This window comes from Talpa occidentalis, unplaced genomic scaffold (assembly GCF_014898055.3).
Source record: "Talpa occidentalis isolate TD23 unplaced genomic scaffold, MPIMG_talOcc4v2.1 talOcc4.9, whole genome shotgun sequence".
Taxonomy (NCBI): Eukaryota; Metazoa; Chordata; class Mammalia; order Eulipotyphla; family Talpidae; genus Talpa; species Talpa occidentalis.
The window spans coordinates 290,238-308,012 of record NW_023605305.1 but is presented as its reverse complement, the minus strand read 5'-3'; the positions used below and the strand labels follow the sequence as shown (position 1 = coordinate 308,012).

The window sequence follows — 17,775 nt, the reverse complement described above, 5'->3', positions numbered from 1 at the left end:
TGCGGAGGTGGGGCCCCTGCAGGGCCTTCACGGGTCAGCCGCTCCCCAACGTGCTCAGCGATCAGCAGACACAGCGTGGGGAGCCCCCCGCGGAGGCCGCCCCGCCCTCGCCGCCCCGCCGGGCGCCCTCCCCACGCCCCTGCCCCGCGGCGCCCGCTCTTGTGGCCTCCGCCTGCCTCGGCCGCCGAGGGGCGCCGGGTGGAGCCCCCTCAGAGGGAGCCCACAGCGACCCCAACACCCTGCTTCTCCCTGACGCCGCGGGGCCCCACTCCCCGCAGGACTGCGCCCGGGAGCGGGCAGAGGGCGGGGGCCAGAGCCAGACCCCGACTCCAGGGCCTCTCGGGCCGGCCCCAGCGGAGCAGCGGGGGGCGGGGGCCGAGGGGCCGGGCACCGGGGTGCGGGAGCGGGCGGAGCCTGGGGTCGGGGCCGAGGGGGCCGGGCACCGGGGTGCGGGAGCGGGCGGAGCCTGGGGGCGGGGCCCGAGGGGGGCGGGCACCGGGGTGCGGGAGCGGGCGGAGCCTGGGGGCGGGACCCGAGGGGGCTGGGCACCGGGGTGCGGGAGCGGGCGGAGCCTGGGGCGGGGCCCGAGGGGGCCGGGCACGGGGTGCGGGAGCGGGCGGAGCCTGGGGGCGGGGCCCGAGGGGGGCGGGAACCGGGGTGCGGGAGCGGGCGGAGCCTGGGGGGGGGCCCGAGGGGGCGGGAACCGGGGTGCGGAAGCGGGCGGAGCCTGGGGGCGGGGCCCGAGGGGGCGGGCCCGGAGCCGCCCGGCCCAGCCTCGCGCCCCGCAGCCCCGTCGGGACACGCTCGTGTCACCAGCTCGCGGGGGGGTCGGGCGCCTGCGGTCCTCGCTGCGCCGCCCGAGTAAAGCCGCGGCGACCACGCCGCCAGCGCTGCCCGCCACGAAGGTCGCAGCTCGGAGGCCGTCGCCGCGCCCGCCCACCGGACCCCGCCGGGCCCTCCAGGCCCTCGAGGGTTCGGCGGCCGCTCCCCGCGGCGCGTCGCTGGCGCCTCCTCGTGACGGCGCGCCTGTCCCGCTTCCGTGTCCCCTAGCAACGCCCAAGATGGCCGCCGCGCGAGGCCGTCTGGGGAGTGTAGTCCCGTCCTTCCCGCGTCCCGTTCAGGGCCTGGCGACTGGAACCCAGGCTCCCGGGACTACATTTCCCGGTGGTTCCGCGCGCCCTCCCACGGCATCGCGAGAGCCCGGGAGGGCAGCCCTCGGCGGGGGCGGGCTCTCACGGAGACTGTCGGGAGTTGTAGTTTGGGGCTGGGGCTCGCGCTCCCTGACACCCGGGCTGGGGCGGCGGAGGAACTACAAGTCCCAGGGGCGCGACGCGACCGCCCGGAGGGCGGGGGGTATGAAAGAAGAACCGAAGGGCGCTGGGGTGAGTGAGGGGCCGGGGGGCGCGCGGGGGCCGGGGGCTGGGGGGCGCCGGGCCGGCCCGGCCGGGGCCGTGGGGACTCCGCCTGGCGAGCTCGCGGCCCGGCGCCCCGAGGGCGGAGCGCCCCTTCCGCGGCGGGTCCCCGGAGCGCCGGGCGAGGCCTGCCCGCCGGGGTGCCGGCGCCGGGTGCTTCCCGGAGCTCCTGGAAGGAAATAAAGTGGGTTTCCGGGAAGTGGCTGCCCGGCGCGCCCGCGCCCCCCGCGGACAGGGGCGGCCCGGAGGGCCCCCTGCGTGCGGGCTGGACCGGCCTCTCGGCAGGCCGCGCCCCGACCTGCGCGCGGGTGGGAGCCGGGCCGCGCGGCGCCCCGAGAGCGCGGCCGCGCCCGCCCGGGCCCGAGCGCCGGCCTCCGGGGACGGGAGCCGGGAGCCCGAGCGCCGTCGTCTCGCTCCGCGTTGCACGACCTTGCGGTTTATTTTTTTTCCTGATTGTTTAGCTTTTTGGCCCCAATAAGGTTTTCAAAACGGGAAACACTTCATTTCGCCAGAAGGCCCCGGGGAGGGGGAGGCTGTGCCCGCCCGTCCTGGTGGGTCCCGGCAGCCCTGCCCCCAGGCCCGCAGGGGGCGCCCCGGCCCTCCCCACCTGACAGGGGTGACCCTAGAGGCGGGCCTGGGGGTCCCCGGGACTCAGCCCTCCGGGAGGACCCGGCCCCCTCTGCTCACAAGACCCTGGCCCCGAAGCTCGGGCAGGAGGCAGCTGTGGCCGCCCTGGCTGGACACCCACCCGCTCCTGACCTTCGACCTCTCGGTCCCACGACTGCCAGACGGAAGTCTAAGCCACGGGCCTGCCCAGCGCCCGGCGCCCCTTGGACCTGCCAGACCTTGCTCCTGGGAGCAGGCGGCTGTGCTGGGCCTGGGCGTCCCTCGCGCCATCCCCTGCCTGTCGCCGACCCCTGTCCTTTCGTCTGCCCGCTCCAGGCGTCCAAGCCAGAGCTCCTGAGTTGTCAGGGTCCCTCAGAGCGTCCCTGGCACAAAGGGGAGTAAGGCTCCGGGAGAGGGCCACGCAGCCCAGCGTCCGCCCCGTGCGGACAGCTGCCGTCAGCCACCCCGTGCCCTGCTGGTGAGCAGATGGCCTGTCTGGCCGGCGGAGGGGATGGGCCTGTGTGGCCCTGGCGGCGGGGCCCGGCCGGTGGGTCCAGAAAGGAGCCCGAAGACATTCAGAACCTTTTATGGTCACAGACCAGCAATTTACCGCCAAGGGAGCCCACAGGGAGATGTGCCGGGGAGGCGGCCCGAGCCTGGGAGGGCAGCCGCTGCCTGGGGCCCCGTGGGGCCACCGGTCTGCATGGACCTGCAGGTAGAAAATCCGGGAAATCCATCCCCGAAGCTGCTGGGCCGGGGAGTGGACTTCGCCAGGCCCAGAGCCCGCAGACAACCGGGGATGGACTCAGAAACTGGTTCCATTCACAAAAACACCAAAAAAAAGGAACACAGGTATCAAAGCTGTCGCTGCCGTGCCCGCCCACACTGAAAGCCACGGGACTGTAGAGGGTAGGGCCTGCGGACAGGCGCGGGCAGGGAGGCCTGGCTGCGGGAGCCCCGTTGGCTCCGGCTTTCTGGACACGGGCAGCCCCCTGGTTTGCCCGCGCCTACCTGGGGGGAGCTGCTGGCCCCGGGGTGGCGCCTTCCCAGCCAATGGCCCTGCCTGCAGCTCTGCTAGGGCGTGTCTGGGTGCCCAGAGAATCCCGGCCCACGTGTGGCAAAGGGCCACACACCTGCGTCAGCCTGCTGTGGGGCGCCAGGCTCTGAGCTCTGCCCCTGCTCCGTGTCTGCCCCCAGAGGTCTCCTCTGCCCTGTGCTGCCTCCATGCGCCCCAGGACAGGCAGGCCGAGCTACCCTGGGCATCCGCAGCCGTGGGGGCAGGCTCCTGGCCACCTCCTGGCCACCTCCTGGCTGCGCTGGGGCTGGAAGCTGGGCGGGGAGGGGTCAGTCCCAAGCCCAGGTCCCATGGCCGCGCCTCACCTGACCGCCTGGATTGCAGGCCTTGCACCCCAGGGCTTTGCGGCGCAGCAGGAGACTCCTGGGCACACAGTGGCCCCACCCTGACCGCTGACTGCAGGCGGGAGGACCTGGATGTCGGTGGCTGGAGCCCTGGAGGGTCAGGTAAGGGTCCTCCACTGGGCTGCCAGGCCTACGAGGTGGCACCGGCCCCCACAGCAGTCCCTCTGTTGCAGACCCCAGGTCCAGGACCATGGCCCTGCCGCGTGCTGTCCTGCTGGCCGGGCTCCTGGCGGAAGTTGCCAGCAAGGCCTCAGAGCGTGCGGTAGGTGCTGGCGGCCGGCGCCTGGGTCAGGCAGCTTCTGGCCAGCCCCGAACCCTCGGGAGGACCTTTGACCCAGAGGGTCCCCCGTTGACCTTTATGGGTCAACGATGCCTGCTGTCGGGTTGGTCCCACCCCTGGCGCCCGCTGGGCCTACCTCTGTAGCTGAAGCGGGGTCACTACTCAAGGGAACAGAGCCCCTGGCACCCATGTCTGGGGCCAGCACTTGGGGGGTCGCAGGGGCTTGCCTCCAGGGCTCGGCATGCAGAAGTGCCTGGCTCTGGGGTCACACCCATGTCTCCACCACTTGCGGGGACACCGAGATGGCCCAGGGGGCATGCATGCGACATGGCCCCCGTCCTCCCTCCTCGGGTGAGACTGGGCCAGGCTCAGGACTGACCACGCTCCCCTCCAGGGCCCGCAGCCCCAGTGCTGTGTGGATGGGGCGGACACCAATGCCACCTGCCCGGGCGCAGGCCTGTGCGGCCCAGGTAAGCGCTGCGGCCCCACTCTCCTGGGTGTGCGTGTCCGTGTGGGAGCGGTGACTGGTCGGCGTGTTTTGGGGTGGCCATTCCGCTGCCCATTGTGTAAAAACTTGGATGAAAACCCAGATGGCAGCTGTGGCAAGAGGCGGGTTGGACGTTTTCTGGCGAGGGGTCAGCAGAGGGGACCGGCCATCACGACGAGCAAGCGGGATGCCTGGGTGGGGCCGCCGCCCGTGCAGCCTGTGATCCTGACCCTGTCCCTCCTGCTCCGTTGGCACAGCCGGCCTTCCCTGCGCGGCGGGCACTGCCTGGCCCGGGCGGGCTCTCCGTGGGACCTTGGAGATTTGCTGTCTGGGGCTGGTCGTGGGCCCGACTCAGTCAGGGCAGCGCAATCTGGGGCGTAGGGGAGGTGGGGCTCGTGTGTGGGGAGCCCGCGGGGTAGGGAAACAGGCGGCCAATCCCGAGTGGCCCCAGAGCCAGGCGGCCAGCGCAGACCTCTCCCGAAGGACAGTGTCTCTGCCACCCCTGCTCCATCCAAGAGTGCGCAGAGGGATTTGTCTCTGATGTGTCTGCGCCCTGCCCATGGCCTGGGGCGCCTCGCATGGCAGGAGTCCCTGGGCCAACCTGCCCTCCTGGCTCCAGCCTGAGGGGAAATGACCGTCTCCTCCTACCCTTGGAGGCGGGGGCCCACCTGGGGAGCAGGTGTCTCTGCTCCACCCCTTGTCCAGCACCCCCCCCCCAGTAAAGCTCTGTGGCCCCACACTCTCTCCTGGTGGCCAGCGGCCCCCCAGGAGCTCAGAGTGCGGAGGGCCGCGCCCCTTGCCCTCCTGGTTTGGACCCCGCCTGACTGAGGGGGTTCCCAGGCACCAGGCGGCTCCTGCCTTCTCGCGAGTTGTGTCTGGACAGGCCTGGGGTGGTCTTCAAGGGACGCTGGTCCACAGCCCTCCCTGGAGCGGGCAGCAGGTCTCACTCTGGCTGATCCGCCCGCCCGCCCACCTGCCAGGCTGCTACAGGCTCCAGAATGAGGACGGCACCACCAGCTGCGTCCGCTGCGGGAATGGCACCTTCCCGGCCCCCCGCAATGCCTCTGAGTGCAGACACCGTGAGTCCAGCCCCGCATCCACCGCCTCCCGCCCTCCACACTGCGGGGCCCCTCCAGGCTGCGGGCCTGGCTCACTGGGGTCAGGGCAGGACCCCTCGGTGTGCCCAGGTACGCCGTGGAGCCCGAGCACTGACCGGCCAGCATGGCCCCTGTGGCCAAGTCTCAGGAGCCTCTGGGCTGGGCCTGTGGCTCCCCAGGGTGGAAGGCTTGAGGGGATGGCTGGGCACACTCAACTGTGCAGAACCCCCAGCCACAGTGGCCCCACTCACGGGCCAGCCCCAGTGCCAGTCAGGGGCAGGCCAACGATGGTCAGCTGCCCCTGAGCCGGGTCACCAGCCCAGTGGGCCCATGGCTTCACCCCACCCCTGTACCCTACCCCTGCATGCCCAGCCCTGTACCCCTGCACCCCATCCCAGCACCCCATCCCTGTAACCCTGCACCCCCATTTCTGCACCACTCCCTGCACCCCACTCTTGCATGCCCACCACTGCATACACAACCCTGTACCCCTGCACCCCAGCACAGCCCAGCTGGGCTAAGTCCTGCCCTGCACGCCCACCTGGCCCCTCAACCCCTGGGACTGAGGCCGTGCAGCGCACAGCACACTCCGGGGTCCGCATGCCCCCAGCCCGCAGCTCTCGGGGGTGGAAGCCTCGAGGGGATGGCCAGCACACCTCCCGGCCTGTTTTGGATGCACAGGCCTCCCATCCTCGAGATGCTGGGCGCCCGCGTGCAGGGTCGTGACTCCGCCTGGCCCCTCCACAGGGGACGTGCTGGCCCGGCGCAGGCTCAGGCTCAGGACCGGGGAGGGCGGGGCCGGGCGCAGGCAGGGTTGTAGGCCCACCGCTCCCCACTCTGCCCGCAGACGGCCCCCGGGTGGCAGCCTCCCTCTTCCTGGGGACCTTCTTCGTCAGTTCGGGGCTCATTCTCTCTGTGGCCGGCTTCTTCTACCTCAAGCGAGCCAGCAGGCTCCCCACGGTCTTCTATGGCAAGAGCAAAGGTGACCCTCGTGCTGCTGCGGACCCTGGCAGCCCTGGGCCTGACCTCTGCCCTGCGGGGCTTGTGGGGGGCCGGGCTCCAGTGAGGGAGGGTGCGTGGGGCCCCCTGGGCAACCAGGTTGGGCAGGGCCGCGCTCCTGCTGCCCCAGCTGGATGCCAGCCTGGCAGTGGATCTGGCCCTGGTCAGCGCGGGGCCGGCCTTACCCAGGTCCGGGCTGCCTGGGCAGCAGGCAACTCGTGGGGCCGCTTGCCCTGGAGGGTCTGTGGTGTCTCCTCCCACTGCCCAGTTGGGCACACAGCCTCCATGGGAATGGGTCTGGGCATCTGCCGCACCCCGTGGGCACCTCATGTGAGGCGTCCGCACAGACGGTGCCGGCAGCCTGGGCAGCTGGAGAGGGTGGTGCGTGGGAATGGGGGGCCAGTGAGGGCCCCCAGTGACAGCCCTGTGCTCCCCCCAGCCACCGCCCTGCAGCCTGCAGAAGCCGTGAGTACCAGGGCCAGCCGTGTCCCTGTGTCCACGTGTGCATGCCTCTATCTGTCCAGACGGGGCCTGGGTCCATGTGTGCCTCCACCCGTGTCCATGTGTCTGGGCGGGGCCTGTGTCCGTGTGTCTGGGCGGGGATTGGGCCTGTGTGTTTGTCTGTCCGGACGGGGCCTGGGTCCGTGTGTCCGTGTGTCTGGGCGGGGCCTGGGTCCGTGTGTCTGTGATCCGCCTGGGGCTGCGGTCCTCACTCTCCTCTCCTCCCCTCAGGCCGCCATGATCCCCCCACCCCAGTCCTCAGGTACATGGACCCGTCCGCCCACCCCCGGGAGGGCCCTGCTGGCCAAGAACCCACTGGCCTTGGTCTGCACCCCAGCCCAGCCTCTCCTGAGACGTGGGCCCTGCCCTGCCCGAGTCCCAGCCCCGAGAGGGGCGCAGGCCAGGGATGGCCTCTGCGGCCCTCCTGAGCGGCTCCCCCAGGGCGGGAGGTGCGGGACCCCGTGGGGCCGAGGGACGGGGCGGGCAGCCTGTGCCGTGGCCGCGGCTTTTTGTGTCCTGGCGGCAGCCGGGAGCGTAGCTCCTCACTGCTCACGCCCCAGTCCCAGGTCAGGAGAGGCCGCCCGCCTGCTGCTGACCCCCGCCCCCTGCCCTGGCCCCTTGCAGTGCGGAAGCCGCGATACGTGAGGCGGGAGCGGCCTTCGGAGGGGCCCGGGGGTCCCGCCAGCCCCTCCCCGGCGGGGACCCGGGTCAGCCATGTCTGACACAGCCGCAGCTCTGCATCCTGCCCCGAGGCCCACAGCCCTGCGGGTACTGCGGGCGAGTCGGGCCAGCCCTGGACACGCCGCCAGCGTGGCTGCGGTGCCCTAGCCTGGGCCTGCCTTGGGGACAGAGGGGCCCATCGAGAACCGCTGGCGCCCTCCGGAGCACGCGTGTGGCACCCCTCAGGGGAGGCATTTGGCATCTCTGCTGGCGGCTTCACGTGGCAGCCAGGCCGAGGTGCCCGCAGCGCTGACCTGCTGTGACCGGGACCCAAGCCCACGACTCCTGTGTCCGGGACTGTGGCGCGTGTCCACTTCCTGCCCCCTCAACTGTTTTCAGCGGAAATACATTTTACAGAAAAGTCGAGAAGCAGCTGCTGTCCTCACTGCACCCTGCTCCACCTGCGGGCCATTTTCTCCAGGGACAGCCGGTCTGAGGCTGCTGGGTCAAGGCCAGTCTCAGGCGATGCAACCAGTCCGGGGGGCACGGCACCCCCACTGGGGGCTCCATTCTCACAGTAAAGGGCGTTTCTCCCTGAGCTTCCTGCTGGGTCCCGCCCCAGGCACCACTGGTGGCCAGTATGGGCCTGCCCTGGGCTGGCAGCCAGGGACCATCAGTGTGCCCGCAGGCTGCCCTGTGCCGAGTGGGAGCTGCTGCCCGTGGGGAGGGGGTGTGGGGCCCCTCAGCAGGGACCCCCGTGCCTGCTCCTGGCCTGAAGGCCTGTGCCCCTGCGGCGCATGCCCCACAGCATCCCGAGCTGCCTCCCGCTGGCCGGGCAGCCTGGCTTTCCTGTAAGTCAGACAGACAGGCCCCCGGACAGCTGCCAAGGGCCTGGGTCACAGCCCCGGGAGGGCATTCCCAGGGGCCTGGAGGCTGCCGGGAGTCAGCAGAGATGAGGGCCGGGCAGCTCCGCAGGGTGGGCAGGTGGCCCCTGCAGACAGCCGGGCTCCAGCAAGGGCAGCAGGGGCCCAAGGCCCTGCTCTTAGCTCAGCGGCCGAATGGGCAGCTCCTTGTGGGCTGGCTCTTCTGAACGATGCGGAGGGAGGGTGCTGGGCCTGCCTTCGTGCTCTCACGCTGGCCGCAGCCAGGCTGGCAGGGTGTCCTCAGCGCCGACGGGGCTGGGCTGTGTATTCCCCAGCCATTGCTTGAGGAAGACCCCCCCTCCCTGCCTCGCCTGGGGTGTGAGGGGTAGGGGCTGCTGCTTAGAGCAGACCCGCGCTGGCAGCACGCAGGCGGGGGGTTGGGGGTGGGGGAGCGCATGCCCTGGCGGGGCCTCCCCGGGGTCCCTTCCTGGCATTGGCGCCAAGCAAGGTCTCGAGCAGGGGCGGAGCCAAAACAGCACCTTGCTGGCCTGTGGTCCATGGTGGAGCCTTGTGTCCGGATGGCAGTGGCCAGCTTGTGGGCCCCTGTTGGAGGCCGGGCCTTCGCACCCACGGTCCCCGCTGCGGGGCCAGGAACCAGGCAGCAGCGGGCTGGCTGATGCACTGGCACCGGACAGGAGGAGCCCGTGCACCGGCCCTGGGGTGCGGGCGCGGCAGGAGCAGCTGGGGGGCCATGCCTCTCCTCGCCTGGCCGGGACAGCTGCTGTGTCCAGCCTGGGGGGCCCCGCACTGAGGCCCGCGCCCTCAGGCACCGCAGGACGTTAGAGCCCTGCCAGCTGCCCCTCTGGCCGGCACGGCCCCGCCCCCCAACCCGGTTCGGCCCGGGCCTGCGGTGCTGACTGTCCCGCAGCTGCTGGCCACAGGCGGCACGGCCAAGTCCCTCGGGCCAGCCATCTCCTCTGGTGCCCCGGCTTCCTGCTGCTTTCTGAGGCCTGTCCTCTGAGCCCCCTCTCAGCGGCCCCTACCCTCAGGGATGTCTCCCCAGTGGTGCCCCGCTGGGCCAGGACGCTCTTTTCCGGCCCTCCGAGTTGCCACACTCAGCCTCCCCCAGGGGCCTGCTGGCCGCTCCCCCCCAGGTCCTGGCAGTCTGCCTGCTCCCAGGGACCTGCTGACCTCTGACCCAGGGTGAGCCTGACCCCCAGCCCCACCTCCCCTACACAGAGGGCTGAGGCGGGGCGACAGGATAGCTCAGGAACGGGGTGGGGGCACATGATGCCTCTGACGCACCAGTTCCCTTAGCGTGACCCCACCCCCTCCTGGTCTCAGAGTCCCCCAGCCCCGCCCCCTGCCCCTTCCTGGCCTCAGCCCCCCAATCTCAGCCCCGCCCCTCTCCCTGTCCAGCCTCAGACCCCCGTCCCAGCCCCACCCCTGCCCGGCCTCAGCCCCCAGTCTCAGGCCCCTTTCTGTCCCCACTGGTCCCTGGCCTCTTCCCAGCTGGCCCTCTGTCGCCAGCGCGCTCGCTGACTGGCTGGAAGCTGCTCCCCTTGCCGGTTCCAGATGCAGGGCCAGGGTCCCTCCCTATGAGACCCAGGGGCCCCCCGCAGACACCCCCAGCTGAAGCCAGTCCTGATGGCTGCTCTTGCCCGGACCCATCCTCACCCTGACCAGGCTCCCGAGGATGCCCCTGCCGTGGCCCCCTCTCCTGACCCAGAGCAGCAGTCTGCTGCACCTCCCCCTGCAGTGACCTTTAGGGCTAACCGTTCCTAGGTCCGGCTGGGCGACCCAGCGCAGGGGGAGAACAGCAAAACCCCCTGAAGCAGGGGAAGTACGGCGGAAGTTCCCTGAAAAGACAGAAGCTTATCAAAAGATAACGACCACCAGGAACCACTACAAGAATGCTAAAAACCTTATCCCGCCTTTCTAGAACTACAAGCTTTAATCCCTTACTGTCTTTCTAAACTTCCTTCTTTCTTCTATAAAGGTCATTGCTTGTTAATTAAAAAATCATATGAAATCCTTAAAACAAGGCTGACTCCAATGAAACATTACTAAACCCTGTAATAATTAAAATATAGTTTAGGTAAAAAAGTAGTTAATAAAAAATGCGATTCTATAGTTTAAAAACAAAACTAATGGTCTATCTACTTAGGAATGAGGCTGGGTCCAGATGTAGATCACCGCCCTGCTGGGGACAGGCTGAGCCCAGGAGCAAGCTGGTTTCCTTGATACTCATCGTCCCTGTGCTTTTGGAAAACATACATGTACTGGTCACAAACTCAAAGAAAATGACACTCAGATTTTCACTCTTGAAGTGTGTCTGTGTGTCATTTCTTTCGCCGACGCCCTGACCACCCTGCACGCTTCTCTCAACCCCGAGGTGGCCTCATCGTCTCCTGCTGTGCTGGTCCGCGGCAGCAGTCGCCCCTCCGCGGCGCCTGCCGGTGGGGGCGCGGGGCAGCAGGGGGTGTGGTCGTGCTGGCCTGGTCAGTGGCGCGGAGGGTCCGCCCAGGGGCTCTGCTGCCCCAGGGCTGGCCTGGCTGGGGAGCGAGTCCACGTGGGGCGCACTGCCCAGCACCTCGGGGCGCGGGGCGGGGCGGGTTACCCCAGTCCCAGCCCCACAGGCGCTGACCACGCCCCCCACCGCAGGCCTGCCAGGGGGAGCGGCCAATCCCGCACCGGGCCCGCCACGGCCCGCCCCAGCCAGTGTGACCTGGAGCTTATAAATGCACCTGCCGGGGCCCAGGCCTCCGAACCCACAGCTGCTCAGAAGGCACCCACTTGGAGCAGGAGGACACCCGCCTGCCGGGACAGCCGAGGGCCACTGCCAGGCCAGCTGCCAGCGGGGCCGCCCGGAGCTCCAGCCCCACTGCAGCCCGGCCCCCGCCACCCCTGCAGGTAAGGCGCACCCCTTGCCTGGCCCGCTGGGTGGGAGCTCCTGAGGCCAAGGAACCGGTTTTGTGGGGAGTCCCAGCAAGGGGAGCACAGCCCGTGGCCCCCCAGGCCCCACTGTTGACAGTTTCAGGCAGTCTCTTGCCTCCTTGCGTCTCTTGCCTCACGATGACATCACAGCGAGTCACGATGGTCACGGTCATGCGGTGGCAGCTGAGAGCCGTGGGTGCATCACCGTGAGGTCACCCTCCTGGACCTGCCAGCCCATCGGGACCAGGTCACCTCTGGGGCCTCCTGGGCGCTGTGGGGTCACACGACCGGGGTGTCCCCACAGGTCCTGGCCACGTGTGTCCATCGTGGAGGTGACAGGGCATCACCCCTGAGCTGCGGGGCAGCCTGGTGGGGACGGGGGCTCAGCTGCGGGCGGCAGTGGCCCTGGGGAGGGCGGCCCGGCCAAGGGTGCGTTTCTGGTGGAGGCCACCAGGACGCAGGCCTGTTCACAACCCACAGCGGCTTCTGGGAGGCTGACCCTTCCCAGCCCCGGCCAGTCCGGGGCCCCGGGGCCTGTGGGCAAACCCACATCTGTCGGAGCCCCGACCCTGAGCCCCGTCCCCGAGCCCCGTCAGCAGCCGCGGGCACCCTGGCGCAGGACCCGATGCCCCTGGGCTGCTGTCACCTGCCTCGCCAGGGGGGCGGCCAGCAGGATGCCCCCTCCATTCTCAAGCCCCTCTGGGCTGGCCAGGCCTGGACCTGGGGAGGGAGGGCCACTTGCCCAGGACCTGCGGTTGGGCTTTCTGGAGGTGCCCAGGGGTGTCCATGTCCTTCCTGGGGTTTCAGGCTGGCACTGGACGGGAGAGAGGAAAGGGGCTGTGGTCCCTCACAGTGGCCTGTTTGTCCCACAGCCGAGAGCCATGTCGTCAGGCCAGCAGGTGCGGCCCCTGGCCCCACCGGCCCCCCATCAAAGCAGCCCCACAGCCACATTGCCCAACACCCCCAGCCCGGCCAGCAGCCCCGCACCCCCGGCCCGGCCAGCAGCCCCGCACTCCCTGCCCCCCGGCCTGGCTGGCAGCCCCCGCACCCCTGGCACCCCCAGCTCCGAGAAGGTGGCTTCCCCGCTGGAGTGTTCCATCTGCTTCGTGGCCTACGATAACACCTTCAAGACGCCCAAGCAGCTGTCCTGCGCGCATGTCTTCTGCCTCGAGTGCCTGGCCCGGCTGGCGGCCGCCCAGCCCACAAGCCGCCCTGGCAGCGAGGCAGTGCCCTGCCCCTTTTGCCGGCAGCCCACGGCCATGCCCGCCGGGGGGCCCCTGCGCTGCGCACCAGCCGCCAGCTGCAGGCCCGGATGCCGGTGCACCTGCGGCGGGAGGCCCCTGTGTGGCTGGAGGGCACCAAGCTGTGCTGCCGGCCCCCGGCCCCCGCGCCCGGCCTGGTGAGTGTGGAGGTGGGCCTGAGCAAGCCCCCGAGGCCCCTGCGCCGTTGCCTGGCCCCGGCCCCGCCCGCCACCCCCAGGGCCGCTTGGCCCGCTGTAGGGCCTGCTGCAGGGCCCGCTGTGGGGACTGGCGGCGCATGACCCTGGTTGTGGCCCTGCTGCTGGTGCTGTTCTGTGTGGCACTCTGGCCCGTGCAGTGTGCCTTCCGGACGGGCAGCCTGCGCTGCCTGCCCCGGGCACCTCCCGCCGCCCCTGCCCCCGTGGCTCCTGCGGAGTCGGCCCTGCCCCTAGGGGTCCTGGCCACGCTCTAGGGCTCGGCTGCACCCCACAGGCCTGCGACCGCCACAGTGCCACACATGGGCACAGCCACCGCCAGGGACCCCACCCAGGGAGCCTGGCTCTCTGAGGACCCTGTGCCCCGCCCTGAAGCCGGGGTCCAAGGACTGGACAACAGGGGCCCACATCCCCCACAGCCACAGACTCCCTGGAGCCCAGGGCTGTGGAGGCTGAGGAGGGTGGCACAGGCCGAGGGCCAAGATCGGGGCTGGCCCTGCCCTCCTGCCCAGGGGCGAGGCTGGGAGGCAGGGGCGCGCCCTCCCTCCTGAACTGCACATTTCTGAATAAATGATTTTGTACCCACTTTTTGTAAGGGGTCCTGAAGGGTGCACACCCCTCCCTCCAGACAAGTTCCCCCTCCTGCCCCAGGAAACCTGGCTTCCGGGGTCTACTCCTGTCCCCTCTGGGCTGCAGATGGGCTAGAGCTGCCCCAGGACCATGAAACAGCCCCAAGAGGCTCGGCCAGAACAGGACAGGGCTTGTCCTCGTCCAGCGCTGGCCTCCCCCAACCATGGCCACACAGGGCTGTGCCCCTAGGAGGCTGCAAGGGGCTGGGCCCCTGCCTGGAGTCCCGGCTGTGCGGGGCACAGAGCCCTGAGGCCCTGGGCAGGGGTGTCCTGCACAGATGTGGGGGTCCCTCTGAAAGCCTCCCCTGGCCTCAGGGCTGAGGCTGGGGCCTCCTGTCCCAGAAGCCCTGCAGCCCTGGGCTGGCACCCAGGAGATGCCAGGCTGGTTCTGCTGGCAGGGCTGGGCCCTTCCCCCACGGCCCGGAAGCCCTGCTGGGCAGAGGCTCGGGACTCCTGGGGAGGCTGGGCACACCCACCCTTGCCCCAGGCCCTGGTGAGCCGAGGGCCCTCATGAGGGAGGGAGGTGCCACCCGGCCGCATGCCAATGCCATCACGCTGGTCAGTCACGCACTCGCCAGTCAAGCGCACGTCATGGCGGGTGAGGCAGCAGCCGCAGGAGCACCCCACACCCCTCATCCAGCAGGCATGGCCGGCATGGCGGTGGCGGGCGGGGGGGTGCCTGGGACTGGCTCAGCCTGGCATGGTGGCTCTGCTACGGGCCCTGGGGTGACAGTGACGCCACACAAAGGCTGGTCACTTGCTGGCCACTCATGTCACGTACAGGTGGACACACATGGGGTCCAGTGTAGGCGGTCATAGTGGCCTGGGACCCCGGCAGGGGCGGGGATACTTGGGCTCCTACTGCCCCTCTGCGCGCACAGCAGCGGCCAGGGGCGCCGGCGAGCCCCGCGCGCTGCCCTACACTCGTCCCCGAGCGTGGCCGCAGCCTTGCGTGGACTCCGGCCCGCACCCCCGGGTGCACCTGGGGCTCCCTCTGCGAGGCCCCGCGGGTTCCCGCGCTGCCACCGTTGGCCTCCGGGTCCTGCGGGTGGACGCCGGGTTCGGGCCCACGGCGGCGACCTCTGCTCCGGACCCCCGCTGCCGCCGGCACCGGGCTGCAGGCCCAGCTCGCGGCTTGCGCTGGGGGAGGGGCCTTCGGTGGGGGGCCGCCCACCCCCTTGTCCGGCGGGCGGGCCGGCGGTGACCCCTGTGCTGCCCCGGGCTGTGCCCGAGAGTCCCCGGCGGAGGCTGGACCGTCTTTCCAAGCCCCTGGTCAGCCCGGGGCCCGGCGGGGGCGGGGCCACGACGGCGGGGCAGGCGGCGGGAGGCGGGGCTAGCGGGAGGGGCGGGGCCATATAGATGGGCGGGGCTACAGGAGGCCCGAATGGTGGGCGTGGCTATGCGGGTGGGCGCGGCCCGGCGGAGGGTCAGGCTATGTGGGCGGAGCTACTATGGCGGGCGGGGCTACGCGGGCGGGCGGGGCCGCGGGCGGGCGGGCGGGGCCGCGGGCGGGCGGGCGGGGCGCGGGCGGGCTCTGCGGGGGCGGGGCTACGCGGGCGGGCGGGGCCGCGGGCGGGCGGGCGGGCGCGGGCGGGCGGGCGGGCGGGGCGGGCTCTGCGGGGGCGGGGCTACGCGGGCGGGCGGGGCCGCGGGCGGGCGGGCGGGGCGGGCGGGCTGCGGGGGCGGGCTACGCGGGCGGGCGGGGCCGCGGGCGGGCGGGCGGGGCGGGGCGGGCTCTGGGGGGCGGGGCTACGCGGGTGGCGGGGCCGCGGGCGGGCGGCGGGCGGGGCGGGCTCTGCGGGGGCGGGGCTACGCGGGCGGGCGGGGCCGCGGGCGGGCGGGCGGGGCGGGGCGGGCTCTGCGGGGGGCGGGGCTCCTCGGGGCCGCGTCCACGCGTGTCCGGCTCGGCCAGGGCCGGCGCGCCTGCGGCCCGCGCTGTGCCCTCGGGCCGGAGGCCTGTGCTCCAAGGACCGGCCCCGGCCGCGCCGCCGCCCGCAGCTCCGTGCCGGGACCGGCCTTCCCCGCGCTGCTCCGGGACCGGGCGGGCCGGCCGGGCCTCGCGTCTGGGGCGCCCCGGGCCGGCGCGCTGGTCGGCGGGCGCAGCCTGGGGCGCCGCCGGGGGCCGGGGACCGCAGCGCGGGCTGCGGGGGCGCAGGCCCCTGCGAGAGAAGGGCTCGGGGACGCAGGGCACAGGGACTTCCCGCCGGCACCCCACCCCCCAGGAGCTCCTCAGGGCCCCCCTGAAAGGGGACACGCAGACTAGCCCCGGCCCACCGAGCCCCTCCACTCTAGGTTTTAGTCAGGGCAGCTCTGCGGCCCCTGGGGGGGCCCCAGCCACGCCCCCAGCGGAGTCCTGGCCCCCAGGACCCTGGCCCTCCCTGGCACCTCGGGGGCCCTGAGGGACAGACAGCGGCCCTGGCGCCCCAAACCCAGTGCTGCCAGCTCGTGGTCACCCCGTGGCACATGGGGCTCAGGGACATGGCAGTGTCACCTGTGGGGGGTGCGGTGAGGGTCTCCAGGGGAGCTGGGAGGGCACAATCGTGGACCCCGCAGGCCTGGCACCCACCTGCATGCAGCCAAAGGCCCCAAACAGAGGGGGACAGGCCCAGAGCCCCGCGCTGGGAGCACAGCCGCCTGCCCCGACCCCTGAGCCCTCTGCGGTGTGGGGTGGAGGTGACCCTGCCCAGAGCCCTCAGCGCCCTCACCACCTCTGGCCTGTCTTCTCTGCCACCAGCTGCCCAGGCCACTGACGCTCCCCACCCCCAGGTCACCCTGCGGTGGGGCGGGCAGCTCAGACTCCCTTCCCCACCAGCAGATCTTCTGCCTCCTTACTGGAGGAGGGGCAGGCAAAGGTGGGACAGGAACCATACCTGGCCAGAGCACCCGCCCACGTGCAGCTGAAGGCTCCGGAGAGACAGCACCCCGGACCCCTGGATCAGACCTGCTGCCCTCAGGGAGCCGCAAGAGGCGGGGCAGGCCGGTGCTGTGGCTCTCGCTATGGCCACCAGGGGGCAGCCTGGTCCTCAGCGAGGAGGAGCAGGCACCGGTGGCCCAGACCAGCCCACTCAGGTCCGCAGCCTTGGCTGTGCATATGGGGAAACTGAGGCTGGTGGGACCTGATCACCCCGTGTGGGTGTAGCGGACAAGGCTCCTTTCAAGTCAGACAAGAGCAGGACGCCTGATGGTCCTGGGGCAACACTGATGGGCTTGGCGCCCAGGGACTGGCCAGTGGGTGCTTGTTGAAAAAATTGGAGCCAGGGGTGGGGGTTGGTGTAGACTCAGCTACCTAAAGCTCCAACTCCACTGTCCAGTGTGACCCACCGTCCTCTATCAATAAAGGGTGGGTCCTGCACCCTCCAGCCTGCGCCCCAACTCCTGCCCCTTCTGATCACTGCGGCTCTGCGCAACCACCCAGGCCATCCTCCAGGCCAGCGGGCAGTGGGCCCAGCTCGGCTGCCCTCCCTCACTGCTGTGTCTGGCACCTGGGTCCGGAGGAGGGAGGGGGCTGCCGCTGGCCCTAGGCGCAGGGGCAGGATGCCAGGCGCCTTGCCCAGGGGCCCCCGCACAGACACGTGGCTCTGCTGCCGGCCAGGTCCTGAGCTCGGTGGGACCCCCTGTCTGGCAGCACCCACGGCTCCCACATCCTCTGGCCTCGCATCCCGCCCCGCACGCAGCCTCTCCCAGCCCGGCCCTACATAGGTCGCCTCGCCGTCCTGGGAGACCAGTGCCAGGCCCGGCCTGCAGCCCCTGCCAACCCTCTGACTCCAGAACTGCCCATGCTTCCTGCCCTTGTTAGAGGGCAGGGGGAGGGGCACCCCAGAGCCCCCAAACCGGTCCGCACTAAGTAGGTTCTGCCATCTGCCGCATCAAGACAAAACATATAGACCTTTTTTTTTTTTTTTCAAACATATAGACCTTTAATGGAAAGGAAATTTAATACAATTAGTGAATAGGACAGAGAGGACACAGAATTTAGTTTCCAAATCCAGCACCCACAGTCACCCATCCCCTTGAGGGTAAGTGTCCACCCAGACAGGGTTGGCCCAGAGCAAGGCCCGAGAGCTGCCACAGTCTAAGCACTTTCTGGTGGGGACTCACAGGAAAGGGTCAGAAACAGACAGACAAGTCTGGGAGGAAAAGCAACATCAAAACCAAGAGAGAAGCTGCCTTGGTCACCTCCCCACGGGCTCTCACCCGTGTCTGTCCAACCTGTCCAGGACCGAGGAGCCGAGTGCCAGTGCCCTTTCTCCACGGGTCTCTGCTCTGGGTCCTCCTCAGGCTCCTCCCTCCCCAGGCTCCTCTCCCGCCTCCCTCCTCCCTGCTCAGCTCCACCCTCCTTTGGGTGGGCCAGGGACCTGGAACCTCCCCTTTCCCTGGGGACACTCCCCACCCCCCCCACCCCCTCTCTGTCTGACTCTCCCTAGGCCCTTCC

At 70.7% G+C, this 17,775-nt stretch overlaps 2 protein-coding genes across 3 annotated transcripts; both read left to right on the top strand.

Moving 5' to 3' along the window:
• Window positions 1–2,046: 2,046 nt before the first annotated feature.
• On the top strand, window positions 2,047–8,072 carry CUNH1orf159 (chromosome unknown C1orf159 homolog). Of its 2 annotated transcripts, XM_054691489.1 has the most exons (9): window positions 2,047–2,870; window positions 3,418–3,539; window positions 3,611–3,699; window positions 4,112–4,187; window positions 5,185–5,283; window positions 6,149–6,283; window positions 6,740–6,765; window positions 7,033–7,063; window positions 7,426–8,072. In XM_054691489.1, exons 1-9 carry the CDS (start codon window positions 2,530–2,532, stop codon window positions 7,521–7,523), a joined length of 1,017 nt encoding a protein of 338 aa, XP_054547464.1. In that variant the 5' UTR covers window positions 2,047–2,529; the 3' UTR covers window positions 7,524–8,072. The 2 variants fall into 2 exon arrangements, with proteins under 2 accessions (XP_054547464.1, XP_054547465.1); XM_054691490.1 differs by lacking the exon at window positions 7,426–8,072 and having other exon boundaries at window positions 3,594–3,699.
• A 4,070-nt stretch (window positions 8,073–12,142) lies between these two features.
• RNF223 (ring finger protein 223) lies at window positions 12,143–12,971 on the top strand. Its single transcript, XM_037499453.1, is given in 3 exon segments — window positions 12,143–12,524; window positions 12,527–12,688; window positions 12,691–12,971. Coding segments are annotated over 3 exon segments (825 nt in total).
• Window positions 12,972–17,775: the final 4,804 nt, after the last annotated feature.

Coding starts and splice junctions, on each gene's coding strand:
- CUNH1orf159 (XM_054691489.1), top strand. CDS start 2,530: ATGGGCCTGTGTGGCCCTGGCGGCGGGGCCCGGCCGGTGGGTCCAGAA. Junction 2,871..3,417: donor ACCAAAAAAAAGGAACACAG/GTATCAAAGCTG, acceptor CCTGGATTGCAG/GCCTTGCACCCCAGGGCTTT. Junction 6,766..7,032: donor CCCTGCAGCCTGCAGAAGCC/GTGAGTACCAGG, acceptor TCCTCCCCTCAG/GCCGCCATGATCCCCCCACC.